This window comes from Populus trichocarpa, chromosome 16 (genome assembly GCF_000002775.5).
Source record: "Populus trichocarpa isolate Nisqually-1 chromosome 16, P.trichocarpa_v4.1, whole genome shotgun sequence".
Classification (NCBI taxonomy): Eukaryota; Viridiplantae; Streptophyta; class Magnoliopsida; order Malpighiales; family Salicaceae; genus Populus; species Populus trichocarpa.
The window spans coordinates 13,623,880-13,642,741 of record NC_037300.2 but is presented as its reverse complement, the minus strand read 5'-3'; the positions used below and the strand labels follow the sequence as shown (position 1 = coordinate 13,642,741).

General features: G+C 31.8%; 1 protein-coding gene across 1 annotated transcript; it reads left to right on the top strand.

The window, feature by feature from the left end:
• The first annotated feature begins 1,832 nt into the window (after positions 1-1,832).
• LOC7460426 (alanine--glyoxylate aminotransferase 2 homolog 2, mitochondrial) lies at positions 1,833-5,752 on the top strand. The gene is made up of 9 exons (XM_002323619.4): positions 1,833-2,176; positions 2,376-2,606; positions 2,728-2,898; positions 3,662-3,805; positions 3,902-4,081; positions 4,391-4,616; positions 5,086-5,199; positions 5,282-5,368; positions 5,468-5,752. The coding sequence occupies exons 1-9, from the start codon at positions 1,934-1,936 to the stop codon at positions 5,509-5,511; spliced, it is 1,440 nt and encodes a 479-aa protein (XP_002323655.3). The 5' UTR covers positions 1,833-1,933; the 3' UTR covers positions 5,512-5,752.
• Positions 5,753-18,862: the final 13,110 nt, after the last annotated feature.

Below are 18,862 nucleotides of genomic sequence, written 5' to 3'. Positions count from 1 at the left end.
TTTGTTTACGGCACGGCTGACACGTGAAACTTGTGTTAGGTGCGCGCTGCGCACTCTACTCTACGTCCCCATCAGTGTTACATTGTGCATGGCACCACTTTGGACTTCCATGTTTACACTTTACTTATTTTTAGTTCATTTTATTAATTATTAATTATTTCTTCACTTCAACTGTGTTTATATTTTACTAATGGCATGGGTATATATTAACATATTATCAACATTTCTCAATCAATTAAATTACTGGGATATCTTAGCATTTAATTTAATATAATGTTTCTATTTATATATACAAATATCTCATGTAAATATGTTATGGTAGTTGAAGAATAATTAAATAAATTGTAGTTACACGGTCCATTTTGGAAAAAGAAATAAATACAAGGAATTAAAAAGAAGGAAAATAACACTTATAAAAAGAATAATTTAATTATTCCCACTCACACCTTATAATAATTTTCCACTATCTCTCGTTTTTCACTCGTATTGTTTTATCTATTTTTCCTTCAAAATAAATTACATAACGGAATATCATTTAGATTTCCAGTTTCATGCATTGTGGGTTCCAATGAGTTGCTTGAAATGATAAAGAAAAAACTCATTTAATTTGAGATTTCAATAATAACTTCGAGTCAATGACTTTCAGATGAAGCGCTATATTTACATTGAATTAGCTGAATTGACGGAACATATTTTAAGTTTCTCCAGTTATGTAGCGTGATGATAAAAGATTTGAGATTTATATAGTAAGTTTCGAGTTCGAGTCAAGGTATGCATTTTTTATAAGAGACTAGAATAGCCGAGATTTTACTTATTCATCTGAGCTCACAAAATACGCTTTTCAGGAGATGAGATTTCCTCAAATAAAATATATATATATATATATATATATATATATATATATATATATATATATATTTTAAGCTTTAATTTTAGTATAAATACTATGTGAATGTTAAAAGCATAATATTTTTACCTACATTTTTTTTTCCGGTAATGACTAGCTATTAAATTCCATTCATGGATATGTTAAAATAAAAATTTCTATGTTTAGAAATGTTTTTGAAAAACTTTAAAAGTTTTTTGTATTATTTTTTTTCATTGCTTTATTTTTTTTCAGATTTTTTTATGTGCTGATATCAAAAATTAATTTCTAAAAATAAAAAAATATATATTATTTTAATATATTTTAAAATAAAAAACACTTTAAAAAATAACTATCTCCTTTTCTTGGCTGTGTCAAGTTGCCGGCCAATGTTTTTAACCCGTAAAAATCACTGATAAAAAAAAACTCATATAATTGGAAATTCCAATAATAAATCAAAGTCAGTAACTTATGCAAGATGTGATATTATTACATTAAATGAGCTCCATTAACAAACAAACAAAAAAATTTTGATTTCTACACATGCTGATAATATCTTTTGATGTGAATATAAATATCATAATATTTTTCACCGGAATTTCATAGTAAGCAAGAGCTAAATTCTATTTATAGATATATTCAAATAATATTTCTTTGTATGGATACATGATTGTTTGGTATTGTATTAACATAAAAAAATATTTTAATATAAAATTTTTTAAGAATTTATTTTATTAATATTATAATTAAAAATATTTTATAATTTAAAAACTATAATAATATCTAACACAACCTTACAATATACTTGCCATTGGCAATCCTTGTAATGAATTTCATAAAAAAATATTTCCATTAACCTTTGATATTTCCATTTTCCTCAGTATGACAAAAAAACCACTACACATGCACATAATTCCTCCCTCCGTCCCTCCCTCGCTCCTATATAAAGCTCCGCTCTGTCCTCTCCACTTTACCAACCACCATCTCTCTCGCATCCAAGTATTCTATAAAGAAACCAGACAGAGAGACAGAGAGGGGATTTACAATTAGAAGCAGCAGCTAAGAAAGATGCAGAGATTTATAGCCAAAAGGGTATTATCGTCAACAAATTCTCTGCGTTCTCATCGCTGCTTCTCTCAACTTGCCCAAAAACAAACCTCCTTCGCCGTTCATGATAATGATATCCCTGTTCCCAAACTACCCCCATTCGATTATTCCCCTCCTCCTTACACTGGTCCTTCCGCCGACCTAATCTTGGCTAAACGCAAACAATATCTCAGCCCTTCTTTGTTTCACTTCTTCAGTAAACCCGTGAGTCTGCACCACACCCTATCATTTCTCTTCTTTTTTGTTTTCTCGTGATAAATCTCGGACAGAACTGCTAGTTGAAGCAGAAATCGTGGTCTCGGCTGATGTCCCACATGGGATTCTTGTCTTTTTCTATGTTTTTTTTTAATCTAAGAATATTCAAGATTGATTTTGATGGAATATACTGTTGAATTCTTTGCAGTTAAACGTGGTTGATGGAAAGATGCAGTATCTATTCGATGAGAACGGCCGTAGATACCTTGATGGTTTTGGAGGTATTGCTACGGTGTGTTGCGGCCATTGTCATCCTGACGTGGTTGATGCAATTGTCAAACAAGTCAACCGTATACAGCACTCTACTGTTCTTTACCTCAATCATGTCATTGCTGATTTCGCCGAGGCCTTAGCCTCCAAAATGCCTGGAAACCTTAAAGTAAATTAAAAAAATCATGGGTTCATTTTGTTTTTCTTTTAATGGGAATTTTGGTTTTTTTTAATAGATTTTCCAGCTGAACTAGTTAGCGCCCGCATTGGCACATGGTTTTGATGTATAGGTGGTGTTTTTTACGAATTCCGGGACGGAGGCGAATGAACTGGCGTTGATGATAGCAAGATTGTATACGGGTTGTCAAGATATAATATCGTTGAGGAATGGTTATCATGGGAATGCAGCTGGGACTATGGGGGCTACAGCACAGTCTCTTTGGAAATTTAATGTTATTCAGGTAAATCTTCTTGAAAAATTATGGGCTTTTTTGTGGTTGAATGTTGTTTGTTTCTTTGAAAAATCCAAAATGATGACCCCAAGCTTTATGGAGTCAATTCAATGTGAAGTTAGGCGGTGACTGTGGACTAGTGGCAATCTTAGGAAGCTGTCAAGGGGGTGTGTGTTTGGCAATTTTTGGTTAAGAAAAATAAAGGATTTTGTATTTTTTTTTTTTTTTAGAATAAGGAAATAAAGGTTAGTGGAAAGGAGAAACAAATTATGTTTGGTTATTTAGGAGAGATGAAAGGAAATATTGATAAATGGAAATGTAGGGTCCACAATCTTGAATTATTGGAGGTCTTTAATATAATTAATTGTATTAAATTTGTTCTTCACTTTCAATGTTCCTGTTTGTGGGTAACTTGTCAATAGTCATGGGATGTATAATTTGTTACTTCATAACTTCTGATAATGTGGAGAGAGTAGATTTTTTTGTGGAGATTGTTCTTTCAAGTTATGAAGTTATCAATATAGCTCACTTTTGTCATCCATCCACTGATCCACTTTCCTCAGAATGTTGAGGCCATTGTCCTGTCAGAGCCTTACTGAAGGGAGTATTGTGAAAGTGCTGATTTTATTGTAATGTTCTCTGTCACTTTGTGGTTTCTGGGAAGAACTTAACCACAAATAATGTGCTGTTCAAATCACTGCTTGCCATGCTTAACCATTTGCATGTCAGTATTCATCATAAATTGTAATTGCAAATTCCATTTTGTGATCAGAGTGGAGTCCATCATGCATTGAACCCAGATCCATACAGAGGAGTATTCGGTTCAGATGGAGAGATGTATGCAAAAGATGTCCAAGATATTATTGACTTTGGGACTTCTGGTCATGTTGCTGGATTTATATCTGAAGCTATCCAGGTGATCATCATCTACTCTGATTTTTATTGATTAACATCTTATTATCTTTGGTGAGACACCATTGAGTATGCTTATCAGAAATATTTTCTGTGGTAGGGAGTGGGAGGAATTATAGAATTGGCCCCGGATTACTTGCCTGCGGCTTATAAAAGTATCAAGAAAGCAGGAGGCCTTTGTATTGCTGACGAGGTTCAGGCTGGGTTTGGACGCACGGGGAGTCATTTCTGGGGATTTGAGGCCCAGGGTGTTGTTCCTGACATTGTGACAATGGCAAAGGTTAGTCCTCCCCTGTTTGGTTCAGGCATTTCCTTTCTGTCTTTGGCTGGAAAATACAAAAACAGCTGCTTCATACATTGGCAATTGTATTTGGATGATCATATCTTCAATTCCTGGTATTAGATGTTCGTCTTTCATGCCAGGTTTTCTTATTACTTGTCATTACAATTCTTTAGGCACATCTTTAGACAAGTCCCATTGGATACATACAGATTTGCCTCATAGATTTTTCAGTATGCCTACCTGTCCTCGCATAATAAGCTGGGTTTGCGTGTCAACTTATTTTTCATCATTGACTGACATACGCAGGGGATTGGGAATGGCATTCCTCTTGGTGCTGTGGTGACCACCCCCGAAATTGCAGAAGTCTTGACTCGTCGTTGTTACTTCAACACATTTGGAGGAAATCCTTTATGTACCGCTGCGGGTCTGGCAGTTTTGAAAGTGATCGAGAAAGAAAATCTTCAGGAAAATGCACTAGTGGTGGGGTCCCATCTGAAAAAGAGACTGACTGAACTCAAGGATAAATATGAAAGTAAGTTGCCTCACATGTTATTCTGTGCTGCTATCAAACATAATGATCATTAAACCTCAACCTGAATTAAGTAAAAAAAACACCTCTCTCTATGTTGTTTGACGTTGTGTTTCTACCGTGTTTGGGAACGTTTTAAAAGTGTGTTTTGCATGAAACGGCATTAAATTGATGTATTTTTTTAGTGTTTTCTGTAGTTTTGATGTATTGATGTTAAAAATAAAAAAAAAATATCTGAAAACAATTATTCACTTTTGAAAAACACCTTGCATTTTCTGATATGTCTAATGTGCATTTTTGAAATAACACATCCTCATATGATTAAATACCTTAATTTTTAACTATATTTAAGTTTTTTTAACGTTTCGTTTCGACATCAGCGGTTAAGCAATATGGTTTTTAAGAATCTCTTCTGGTGGTATTTGCTCTTTATATTGCTATCAATGGTTGCTTTTTCCATAATTGTCTGCAGTCATTGGAGATGTGAGGGGAAAAGGATTGATGCTCGGTGTTGAACTTGTAACTGACCGCCAACAGAAAACTCCAGCAAAGGCTGAAACTCTGCATGTAATGGAGCAGATGAAAGGTAGATATTCCTCTCATCCCATCGTCCTGCTAACCTCTTGAACCAACTTCTAGTCACTAACAGGCCTTTTTTGTCATCACAGAACTGGGGGTCTTGATTGGGAAAGGCGGATTCTATGGCAACGTTTTTAGAATTACACCTCCGCTATGCTTTACTAAAGAAGATGCAGGTACAGCTTTTTCGTTTCTTTCGGAGACGACCATTATCTACTGTATATTACCAGCTTGGTTGCCATTCTTATCATCTTGTGGTACCCTTTTGGTTGCAGATTTCCTTGTGGATGCGATGGATTACACAATGTCAAAGATGTGAAGTCTGCAGCTATAATGTAGATATAGATGTCTATCCGGTCATTCACAAGCTGGTCCTACTGGTTGATCATATGCTTTACATTTTGAGTGAAAAACTATGAATGCATAAATAGGTTTCTACCTTGAATAATTTGCTAGGACTTAGTTAACGATGAGTCAACCGCTCGTTGTCTCTTGGGAACCTCTCTTTGGGTTCTTACTTAAATAATTTGCATGAATGTTTCTTTCTTTGGTTGGAAAAACCCTGGTAATCTTCTTAACAAATCCCAATTGCACTCCACTAGAATTCATTTCGAAGAGCAGAATGCATTTTCTATCACTTATTTCACCATCTAAAACCATGAATCACACAATAATACTCTTACAAATCATTAAAATTCATCTATATCTTCGATTTGTTTTTTGTTGTTCATCGAGGAGCTTGTGGTGTTTTTTAGACGACACAATGAATAGATTTCTTGTAACATTTGATTGCTAACAGTCTAGATGATCCATTCATATATTCAATTCGGTCTAAAATTTATTAGACAACAAATAAAAAAACAAAACAAAGCAGGTTAAAACAACGGAAGGTTAAATGTTCCTTAAATAGTTGTTTTTTAAAATGTTTTTTATTTTAATAAATTAAAATAATATTTTTTTTATTTTTTTAAATTTATTTTTAATATTAGTATATTAAAAATAATTTTAAATAAAAAAATTAAATTTTGATAAATCTTCATTTGGATGTAACCCAAACGGGGGCTTAATGTGAAAGGTCCATGTTAGATCAACATAATTTATCCTTTTGCCTTTAACATGAGAGGAGCCGGAAACATTGAATTATTCTTCAAAATCAAATAAATCTTTAAATATCTTTATCCTCTATAAAAAATTATATTTAAATTTATAATTTTTAAATTAGTAATAAATATTTGTTTTTTTATTTCTTTTAAATTTTTTCTATTTTGTTTGTTTTTTTTTTTTTAATATTAAACAGAATACTGATGGAATTAATTAAGTCTGTTAAAGAGTTGGAAAACAATTACATGACTTTGTAACTACAGGTAGATTTACCGACTAAGCTCATTAGAGAGTGATAGAGAATTGAAAGAAAAATTACATGATTTTATCACTCACAATTTGTAAATCACCTAGTGATTAATTTCATTGGTAATTCGAAATCAATCATCGATGGAATTACAAACTGTCTTTTCTGTCAGCGATATGCCTTACTCATCAATGAAACTACCGATTGAATGATGCTGGTAAATTCTTTTTGTTTGGCTAATTTATTTATTTATATCTATAAATTCATCGGTGTTTATATTACTGATAAAATGATCAACAAAATAAAAACCACCGACGATAGGTTTTTCAGCAACCATGTACAGTTTGTAATTCCATCGATAATTGTTTTTCTGATAAAATCTGTGTCTAAATACTAATGAAATAATGGGTAGTATCCAAATTCTGGAAGTGATTCATCATGAATTTTTAATTCAAATTTTCAATTAATTTATCCACCCATGAGAATTTCTGAATTGGAAAAGTGTCTCCGATTATCAATTGCAAAGTACAAATTTTCTTCAAATGACAATTATTAAAATAAATTATGAATGAATGAAAAATTAAACTCAGAGAATATTTGATTGACATGTTTTTATGAAACTCAAAACTATTTATCATATATACAAAAAATACAGGTTTTTTTTGTAATTTATATAATGAGAAGTTAAAGGGTTGAAATTGAGCCCAAAAAACACAAAAGCTTCTAGAGGAATATGACCTAAACAAAGTGGATTTTAGGTTTAGACCACACATGTTCGCTTGGACCTCATGTTCTAAGTTTAGATTTACTGTAAAATATTTGTTTAAAATCAACCTTAATGAAAAAAAAATTACCAATCTATTTTGAGCTTGGGTTAGGGTTTATATCTTCTTATTCAACCTAATTAGTTTTATTTAAAACAAAAAACATTTGAGTTAAAGCTAAAATTATTATGTTTTATAGAGGGTAATTAAAGTTAATAATAGTGAGAATTAATTCCATTAATTACCGGAATTAATTCCATATTAGTTTTGGTTTCAAAATCCAATATAAAAGAAGTTTGAAAGAAGAAATTTTTTTTCTATGCAATTTTACAAGAAAAAAAATTACACTTTTCTTCATCTCAATTTTCACCCTAGTTTCCTTAATTTTAAGCTCATTTTTCCTCTTAGTTTTTTCACAACTCGAGAGCTTTAAGTTTTGTCTATGTAAATGAATATTGAAGTAATATTTTTTTTAAGTTAGTAAACAAAAGTAATTAAACAAGATAGTGTTATTGAAATTGTAAAGATTTATTGATAATATTTTAATTCCACTAAGAGATAACCAATAAAATTTGTATGGATAAAGAATTTATCCTTATTAATAGCAAATTTTCTAGGAGATTTTGACTGAATCTATTGAATAAAATTTGACCAGATGAACTGAATAAACCAGTTTAACTCAAGGTTGATTTTTTTTTTTAACACCTAGCTTGTGCTGGGGGCAGGTCGGACGGCCCAAATTTAATATATGTGCTTACACATAAGTGAAAATATATTTAACCACGAACTCACATCAAATAAAATTAATTAACAACGATACAGAAAAAGGAAAGGGTAGCTAGAGAAGTAACCAACGTAAAATTAATTAACAACGATTCAGAAAAAGGAAAGGGTAGCTAGAGAAGTAACCAACGATCATGTCGAGCAGCCATTGATGGCGTAAGGGAGTACCTGCGGAAAACTGCAGTGTTAGAACGCCTAGAGTGCAAGGCAGAGTTGTATCGGATAGCTGACACAGAAAGCAAGATGACATCCAGCAAGAGGAGCGCAAGATCTTGAAAAAAGCTAATGTTTTTCCTTAGCATTACACTCATCAATGTGGACATTGATAAGCGTCGAGCTTGGCACACCATTTATGGACTTGATTGTTGACTGTGAGATGATGCAGATAGCTAGCATGAACCAACAAGAAGAGATAGTGTCTGCAAAGAAACAAGGGGTAGTGGATGGGTTTTATGAGAAACTAGGGCTAGGTCAATCATTGTAATAATGAGAACATTATGTGCTCATTCCATGGACATAGCAAGCAGCATAGTTTTTCCCGTACATCAAGATTCTGGGACTTTTTGCTGAAAATGTCGACATTTTTCACTGAATAATTAATTAATAAAGGAAAACCTCAACCCTTCAACTACCTCTTGATTCCAAGAAAACAATTTCCTCATTTATGTTTCCTGCCTATTAATTAGAATTCCTCAATTTGATCTTCCCCATATAAAATCACCACGGGTTTTTAGTTCAATTTCTCAATCATGTTTTCATCCAAGTTTTCCACCTTCAAGAGTTTTTTAATCGAAGTGGTGTCAGGTTCAAGCCATATTGTTGCTAATACGATCTTTACTGAAAGTTTACATGGTCGTTAATTTCAGGACCCGTAGGATTAGTCGAGATACGCGCAAGTTAGATTGAACATCCATATTAATAAAAAAAAATAAAAATTATTAATTGTAAGTAAACATGGTGGCAAATTTGGTGACATAATAGTAGTTATGGTGGTGGTGGTGGTGAAAAAAAAAGATAATAATAATTAAAAAGAAATAAAAGATAATTATTGTGATGATGAAATGATGACGGTGGAAGAGGAAAGTGGTGATATAGTAATGATAGGAAAGAAGATGATAATGAAGTTATCGTGGTGGTGGCAGTGAAATGAAAATAACAATTAAAATAGTTAGATAATATTGTAAATGAATTACTATTCTTAAAATATTTTATAAAATAAAAATATTTTATAGAAAATGAACTACAAGATTGATGTAAAATATTTTATATTAATTAATTTGTTTTTTTTTCTGTAAAGAATAAATACATAAAAATCTAGATAAAATATTTTAGGTGAAACAAACGGATCTAAAGAGGAGGAGGATGGCTGGGCCTTTCCGTACCTCTACATAGGCCCTACCTACAACAAGCTGAATTGGTGGATTAAGCGAGTCCAGGTGTAATGCTTGGCATGTCCATCACATCTAAATGGACCAACATCTCCCACCTTATGCCATGTAGTTTAAGAGAGAGATTATTAGAACCCATTTTCAAGTACATATTTCTTTTTCTTTTTCTTTTTTAATTTTGTTCCAAGGTATTCACAAGATAGTAATTATTATCACGAGATGAAATAATAAAGATGGCTGAGATGAAAGGAATGTATTTTTTTTATTATTTTTCTGTTATGAAATGGTAAAAATTTATTTAAAAATTATTCAAAATATATATTTTTTTATTTTTTTTATCTCAGTCTTAAATTGTCATAAACATGTTTTTATTACTTCTATATTTGTAGCATTAATTTAATGCAATCTAAATATTTTTCTTTCTATTCTTTCATCACTTCAATGATCGTTTTCTCATATTTTCTTCTTGTGGGTTCTTATAATATTCTCTTGTAAATTCAAGAGCTTAAAGAGCCTGCAACGTGTTCTAAGCAACAAGGATTTTCTCTTAAGAAAAACCATTATTAAACATGTAATTCATGTTCCAATTTTTGCAAACAAGCCACAATTGAAAAGAAATCGCCTTAAGAAAAGGGTGCTTGGGAAAAAAAAAAGGTTCCGGTTATTATATTAAGGTAATGATTATTTTTTTAAATATATTTTATTTAGAAATATATTAAAATAATATTTTTTTTATTTTTAGAATTTATTTTTAATATTGATATATTAAAATTTTATTACCATTAGAATGATCGAAGAGGCCTTGTTGGAAATCTGAAGTGCTACTTTTAACTCTTCTTGTTTTTTTTTGTATTTTTTAAAACTAAAATTTACCTAAATTAACCCATGTATTATTATCTTAATATATTTTATAAAAAAAAAATATAGCTTGAATTTTTTTTAATCGAGTTATGTTTTACCTATTATTCTATTATTTTCTAATTTGTCAAATCGACAAAATCACACTAAATCAACCTTGGATAATAAATTTTCTTTACTAAAATACATCTTTACCAAGGTAAGAAGGCTATCGGCGTATACCTCTTTCCTGTATGCTAGGATAGAACCTGCAATTTTTAGATTCGGATGGTCCAAGAAAACCTTTATATGTCCACAGGTTGACCACATTGCTGTCATGCGATATGAACATGTGTAATCCCTAAAGACTTCCAGCCTCATTATTGGTTGGATACCACAGAAACAGCACAAGACAGCAACTTCCCACGACAACCTTAGGAGCTGTAATTATGCAAGAACAGCTAGCAAGGCTTGGGAGTAGACGATCATCGTTGTTGTTAAGCAGATGAGAGAGGAGGAGAGCCCCCATTAATGGTTGTAGAGCATGAGTGCAATCCTGTAGAATGGGCCTTGAGAAAGGTGTTTTTAGTTGTGGCATTTGCAGGAACCAGCCTGGCTGAGAACTGGCATTCGTACAACTTTACATGGGTCCTCCATTAATTCATCACTCTTCGTTCAGGCCCCTGACAGAAGGATACATGGTGCCATCGTCCAGATGTTGTTGTTGTTGTTAGAAAGGGCCTTGCCGTAGTCATGACCCAGGTGACATGACCCAGGTGACCTGATTTTAACTGTCGGTGGGCTTTGCGTTTTGTGGAATTATAAATCTCGTAGTCATGAACGTATAATTCCTTCATAAAAGTGCACCAAGCATGGCTCCATCCCCACTGCTCTTTTCCTCAAAGGATCACACTAAATTCATTGATATTAGGATCTTTAACGAGACTAATCAGTAGGATCCACCAATCAAATGACAAAAAGGATTCGAAAAACCAATTTAAGATACCAATTCTATGAATGTATCAATCTTTTTTAGCGAATTTGCCTTTAAACTGTCAATCAAAGCTCATTTCTCGAGCTTGTGGTTCTAGTTTAGCTACCCCCAAACAAGCCAATGATCCAATTATAAAGAATTTCATGGTTAATAGCTCTTGAGATTAGAATGTTCAAGTGCAAATTCTACCTATAATCAAAGCTAGTTTTAAGTTTTTACCAATTACCCCTGTTCCACCAGCACAATTGGCCTATGCTGTATTTAAAGCAAAAAAAAAATGAAAACCATTAGCAACTGTCACGCGTGTATGAATTATAGTCATCGAACTTAATTTATAGACTGATTTAAAAAGAAATTGGGTTTTGGATAATCAAATCCATCTAAATTAATTATTTTATTAAAATAATAGCATTTTATTATTAGAGTTGACTTGACAGGTTTACTGGACATTAAAAATTCAGTCAGGTCAATCAAATTTTATCAAATTAATTTTTTCTTGTTTAATTTAAAACCTAACTCGGGTTAAATTTTAAATTGCAGGTTTTTTATAAAAAGAAAAAGGTTTGTATTTTTTTTTTTAGTTTAATGTGGGTGTCCGGGCCAGCTTGCGTGCACCTCGACTAATCCCACGGGCCCTGAAGTTAACGACCATGTAAGCCTCCGTGGCCATCATATGAGCAACCACAGGGCTCGAATCTGAGACCACAGAGGGAGCAAACCTCTTGGTACTAAGCTTTTACCACTAGGTCATCACCTAGATGGTTAAAAGGTTTGTATTTTGGAAATAAAAGAAGTTGAAGAGGTAAAATCGGTGATACAACGAAAAGGTGAGTAAGTAGATAAATAATTGCATAAAGTCCGAAGTGATTGGAAGGCAATTTTATATGCCCGAGACAAGAACATAGAGATTCTAGCATATTATTACTGTTGATAAATGGGTTAACAGCAGCAATCACGGCAGCAAATTGGGCTCAAACGGCTACATAATCCCATGTCAGAAGGATTTAATTTCATGGGAATATGCACGTCATGGATGACCTCTGAGATTTCATCACACACCAATTACGACCCTTAATTTCTTCTTTCCCTGGACCTTGAAATCTAGACATCTTCCACATCCATCCCCCCTGTCAAATTTCCACAGATCAAAGCGACAGGGTGCACTGTTTGTGACAGGTTTGAGCTTTAGAATGTTCAAACAACATGGAATAGAAAATTATATCATCACCAGCTATAGTGAGACCTAGTGGATGTCTTTGTTTTCGTATCGTTTCTTTACTTACCTTCCTAGTCAAACCCACTATCCTGGGAATGGACTGGTGCTATGTAGGGCTCGACTGATGTATGCTTGGGGATGTCTAGGTGATTTGGAAACTGAATCATACGTATAAATCATATAAAGATTGAAAACTCTCGTACTTGCAAGAATGCATCCTTTGATCCTTTCATGATTTTAGGCATGCTTCATGCTTAACTGTTTGTTTGTTTGTGCGGTCTACTGCGCAGTTCGCTGTGCAAACGAAACAAATATTAACCAGTCCATGAGAATTTCGAACACAACGACCTTACACTTTCAATTTGAGGTTGTTTGGGTCCTTTTCGGCAGCCATTTACAGAGGACGAGTTTGAAGGATGGGAAAAACATGCAGACATGTTTAAGATCTTGGTAGATGAATTAAGATGACCTAGATCAAAAACTTGGGAGGACTACTCTTTTTTCTTCTCCAACCTTCAAGATACATTTGATTATTTTCGGACAGCTTATACATCAATCAGAACAAGATTTTATTTTTAGGATAACTTTGAAAATTCATCCATCACATCAGCATGTTTCATCAAAATGATAATCTTCTGTGGCATCAAGATTTCTAAATTAAATAAGCTAGCAAGCTTATTTCAACACCAGGCCTGGCTATTGAGGTTAGCTATAGTATACGCCACATGAGCAGGCATCTTCTGGGAAAAAATGTTATCAAGCATGTGATCAATTAAAGACAACTAGAATTCCTCCACTCTTTTGATGTTGTCTCCTTGCCATTGCTGCCACTCAAACTCGCCATTAATGGCTTGCAGGCTTGAAGCCAACCTTGTAGGGACGCATAGGGTCCTCAGGTTGGGAATGTGTTCTCTCACGAGCTGAAGAGAGGCTTGGTTCTCGGCGAGCCTTGTTTTCTTTTTCTTATTAGTGTATAATGCACAAAAAGCAATGGGGAGAAAAGCCAGCTGGGGCATAGGAAAGGACCAAAGACGATAAAGTTATGGATTCTTTATAGTAGAATTTGAGACTTCAAGGTCAACCATTCTCTGTATGTTAATCATTTAAAAACAAATAATAATGAAAATGAGGATGGTTGTCCTTTTTAATTTTCATTGTTTAAATCTGTCTTTTTATTTTAAATTACAGTTAAAATTTCAACTTATAAAAAGTTATAATTTGTGAGTTTTTTAAACTCCATGTTAAAAAACCAATTCAATATAATAGCTTGACTTATTATGTAAAGTTTCAAGATATGATTTATATTATTTTCTAACATATCTTCTCAAGTGAAAGATATTTAAGCTTAAAACTTGTACGAACTCACACTATCTTATGCTTACTTTTTATTAAATAAAAAGAGAGTGGTGAAATTTAAACCCGTGATTACTTGATCAATCAGGAACTATGTTAAAAAGTTAATTGAACCTAATAACTTTAATATCATATTAAAAAAAACTAATCCAACTTAATAATTTAAGCGGTTAAGTATAATGTATATTATTTCTTTTATACTCCAGTAACAAAAGTTAAACGCATTGCTTGGGAGTTATAAAGAATGAAAGTAAAGTGAGGCTGACACTACTTGCATGATTTCGAAATTGTCGACATCCCTCGGATTCTAATGCTATGCTTGGCTAATTGAATCTGATCGTGGCTAGCTGGCTGATGCAGCAAACGAAAATGCAAAGTGAAGCATGACCCACTAGGCACTGCCAAGTGAAAAACACCATGAAAACATTAGATTTGAAATTAATAAGTTAGTGCATTGAATATTTGACACTTTTCCCCATCGATTTATCATCTTCACGAGTAAAAGTTGTTGTTCTTAATTATAAACTTTTCATTCAAGTGCGGATGTATCTTGTAGCTTTGATTTACGCCAGATTTTTTAAATTCCTGCTTTGCTTTCATCTTCTTCAAAATAATCCGTCGATGTTACTCGAGAGAAAGTGACATCTTCTTCCACATTGATTACAAAAAGGGTTCACACCACCACCCTTCCATCTGCTCTTTCAACCTTTTATTGTGATTTTTATACCATGATTAGTTCCGGTCATGATCGGAATCAAAAATCTGCTTTGCAATTAAATGAATTTGGATACTTACTTTATACTTATTGAGTATTCAATATTATGATCCGATAAAGCTAGGTTTTTGTCTAGTTTGATTGGATCAAACTAAATGTATAAAATTCGATCTGAAATTTAATTTAGTTTGATGTAGTTTTTTTACATGGAGAAAACATATTGAACTATCAATTTTTTATCTATATAACTTTTGACACACATAAAAACTTGGATATATGAATTTGCATTTTAGGATTTTTTATTATTATTTTATTTGGAGATTATGTTATACTTACAATTAATGTTTTGTTGCTAGATTTGTTAGTATTCATATTTAATTTTTTTTAGGGTATTCTTTTATATAATTTAAAATAATATTTTTTTCTAATAATAAAAAATACGTCAATCAAAGAAGTGGTTTTAAATATTTATATTGGATATTGTCTTTTTATCTAAATCCTGATATTTAGAAGTTCATTTAACTTTAACTAATCTGGTAAAGAATAAAAAACTTATTTTGATTGTATGCATTGTCATCCTTATTTTGAATGTTATTATTTAAATTTTAAATTAAAAAATATATTATAAAAAAATATTTTTTCTCGAAATTGATTGGAAAGTGCTTAATCACTCTATGTACGAAGCCTTATATGAAGATTTCCTCACCAACATATTTCAAATATAAAAAAATCCCTTAAATAATTTACACAAATTATTTTGAAATCAAATTCCATTTTTCTTAATAAAATTCTAAATAAGCCCCCGGCGGAGATTATTTTCCTTGTACATCTATAGAAAAATTCTCGATTTTCTGCGGCATAATATGTAACTATAATATTATGAAAATTTTGAAGATTATTTCTTGATATAATAGGATAACGGTTTTCCTAATGAATGCTCAAACCTGCATCTTGTACAAAACCTTACCTGACCCAAGAACAAGAAGTACTTGCCTAGCAGGAAAAGAGTTTTATTTTTTTTTTTTGCACTCGGGTTCGATTTTTTTTTGTGTATGTTTATTACCTTCGCGATGTCTTATCTGTTCATTGGGCTTGCAGGGTATTTAGTGAGCCCGAGAATTAGTCATGGTGCGTGTAAATTGGCTCAGATACCCCGGGTTATAAAAAAAAAAAACTAAAAGAGAAATCACATATTTAACGAGTTCAGTCCCCAAGTATTTGGAATTGTTCTTATAAATGGTTAAATGATTGATAGTTGTGGAAATAAAATCAAAATAATTATATTTAATCATTTATAATATAAGAACGATAGAGAGTTTTACCTCTTATTAACGTTGAAAATAAATTGAAACTTCAATAGACAAAAAATAATTATTAATTTCAAATGGATTAGTTATGACTTTTGGAAAATCTTGGCATGTTCAACACTAATTTGTTTGAAATAACATGTACGAGAAAGGTAAGACACAAGGAGTTACAAAAGGAGACGAAACTTCACAGGAACTTTCATGCTTTCCATAAAGGTGGAAGAAAGCAATCGGATTTAATTATTGTGGCAAATCATGACCAAAATCTTCAGCACCAATATCTTTTTTACAAGAATCAAATAGTCTTAGTTGAAATTCCCAAATAAAAAGCATCAAAATGCGACTCGATACTTTTCATAGAAACGCAAGTTGCACCGCAACTTCATTTTCAAAGGAGTATGATTGTATTTTGAAAAAATAAATTTTAAAAAAATATTTTTAGTTATAGCTAGTTGAATTTAAGTATGTATTTGATAAAAATTGTAGTTAAAGTTTATGTGTAGCAAATTGTAGTTGAAGTTTATGTGTATAAATAAGCGCTTTTGAAAAAATTTAAATATTTTTTTCTTTACTTCAAATTAATATTTTTTTGGTATTTTCAAATAATTTTGATATGCTGATGTCAAAAATGATTTTTAAAAAATTAAAAAATATTATTTTGATGTATTTTTGAGTGAAAAACACTTTTAAAAACAACCGCAACCACACTCTCAAACACTCACTACTCAATTAAAAAAACATATAAAAACTGCTGTATAAAACCTATATTTTCAACTTAATTTTTTAGTGAGTCCCGCAGCATAAAACACAATTTTCTTTGTTAACAAATATATTGGTGTGTTTATTCCACCGCTAACGTGAAAGCTAGCAGAAAGCAAACGAAACCTTAGTTAATTTTAATGTTTTTCATTTTAGAAAGTAAATTAAATTACAATCTAGTTTTCAAAGGAGTACTTAGTTGTTTGATAAGATCGGATTCTATGCTTGGTGTAATAAATCAAAATAATGATGGATAAGGTTCAATGCACAAAATTCATGTAAGATTTTCTCAATCTACGAGAATGAATGATCAGTAGCTTAAAATTTAAAAACACACCACCTCGTGCTTTTAAAATGATTCCTTTTGCATTTGAGGTCACAGTTTAGTGGGAGACGGGACTTGTTTCTTTTTCTTGTATCTAGATTTGATCTTTTTTGTTCATGTTTGTTACCACCGTGGTGCCTTACATGTCAACTGGGCTTGCAGGAAGTTCAGTGGATCCGGGAATTAGTTGCGGTGCGTATAAACTGGCTCGGATATCCCGGGTTATAAAAAAAAAAAAAATTCATTTTGTTGGCCTTCTTTTTGCAGCTTGCAAATGTTGACCAACTTTAGTACTTAAGATGTTGCCATCCTTCCCTTGCTAATTTTGTACACTTTTTTTCACCTTCAAGCATTCTAGTGGCCCTCTTCACGATCTTATCCGAGAGGAAAGATATTGTATATATATCTTTTTAAATTAAGAAGATGCCTCCTATCCAGTATCAGCGTGGATTATGAGGCGTTTAAATAAGATATTATCAAATATCAATAGGTCATGACTTTTTTTTAACAATATCAAGAATAATGAAACTAATTCAGTAGTGCACATGTTGACCCTACGACTACCAATTGCACAACGAGCCTATTCTACCGTCTCCTGGACTCGGGGAGAAAGAGTTACGTGTAGAGTTGGTTTGATGATACCATGGGTGTTTGATAATATGGTAGAAATTATTTTTTAAAGTGTTTTTTGTTTAAAAATATTTTAGAATAATATTTTTTTTATTTTTTAAAAATTATTGTTGACATAATGCATCAAAATGATTTGAAAACACCAAAAAATATTAATTTGAAGTAAAGAAAAATATTAAAAAAAATTTAATTTTTTTCAAAAACACTTTTGAAATGCAAAAACAAACAAACCCAATAAAAATTGTAGTCTACCATGCATTTTGTTGCAACCCAAAGTTTAAAAATGTTTTGTTAAATTCATCCGATCCGATTTGCATGGATTTCTTTTTAAATTATCTCTTGAAATCTTATTTAAAAAATATATAATTTATAACTTTTGTTAAAAAAAAATTTTAAAACCATAACTATAAAAATTACTACAATATCAAATACACATATAGGTATGATATCGAGTCGGTTTCAATGAGTTTTTTCTTATACATAGGTTTACAAAGTAACACAAGAGAAAACGAGCCTCAGTGGACATAGTTTGAGCATGATTTTTGCTTTCTTTCAATAAGGGTAGAAAAAAGAAAATTGAATTGTTATGTTTTTCTATCTTACCACTAACGGCTGGGAAGAGAAGAAGATATTAATAGACTTAGGTTTTGTAAATTTAATATTTTTAATATAGTAGTTGAGCCTCCAATTGGATAGACTCCCATGGATTTTTATATTTTGAGCTTCAAAATTGATAATTATGGATCACAACAGTGTGTTTATTTTTTTAAATTAACATGAATGTTCGGGTCAACTTGCATATATCTCGACTAATCTTATAAATTTTAAAATTAACGATTATATAAACCTCGAATAATATGAGATTTATACTAATAATTTTTAAAAATTAAATTGGAAATATAAACGTTGAGTTAAACTTTTCGAGTTAATCCACGAATATATTTTTATAATCATGTTTCGTTCATATCTCCCACCTTTAAAGATATGAACGAAGATTTTCTTACACATAATCCGAGAAAATCTTCATGTTTTTCATCAAGTCAAATAAAGTCTCACGTCACATATAAATTGAGGCGTAAAAATCATGTATGGCTCCTTCACAAATCACTATTTGGTCAAGCTCGTCCCTTCCAAAGAATTTTTGCCAAATAAGACCCTCCACTTTAGATCTAGTCACTCCACCCACTTGTTATATATGCGCATCAGTATGACTAAAAGTAAAGCACAAGGACTGATTTGACAAAACACCAA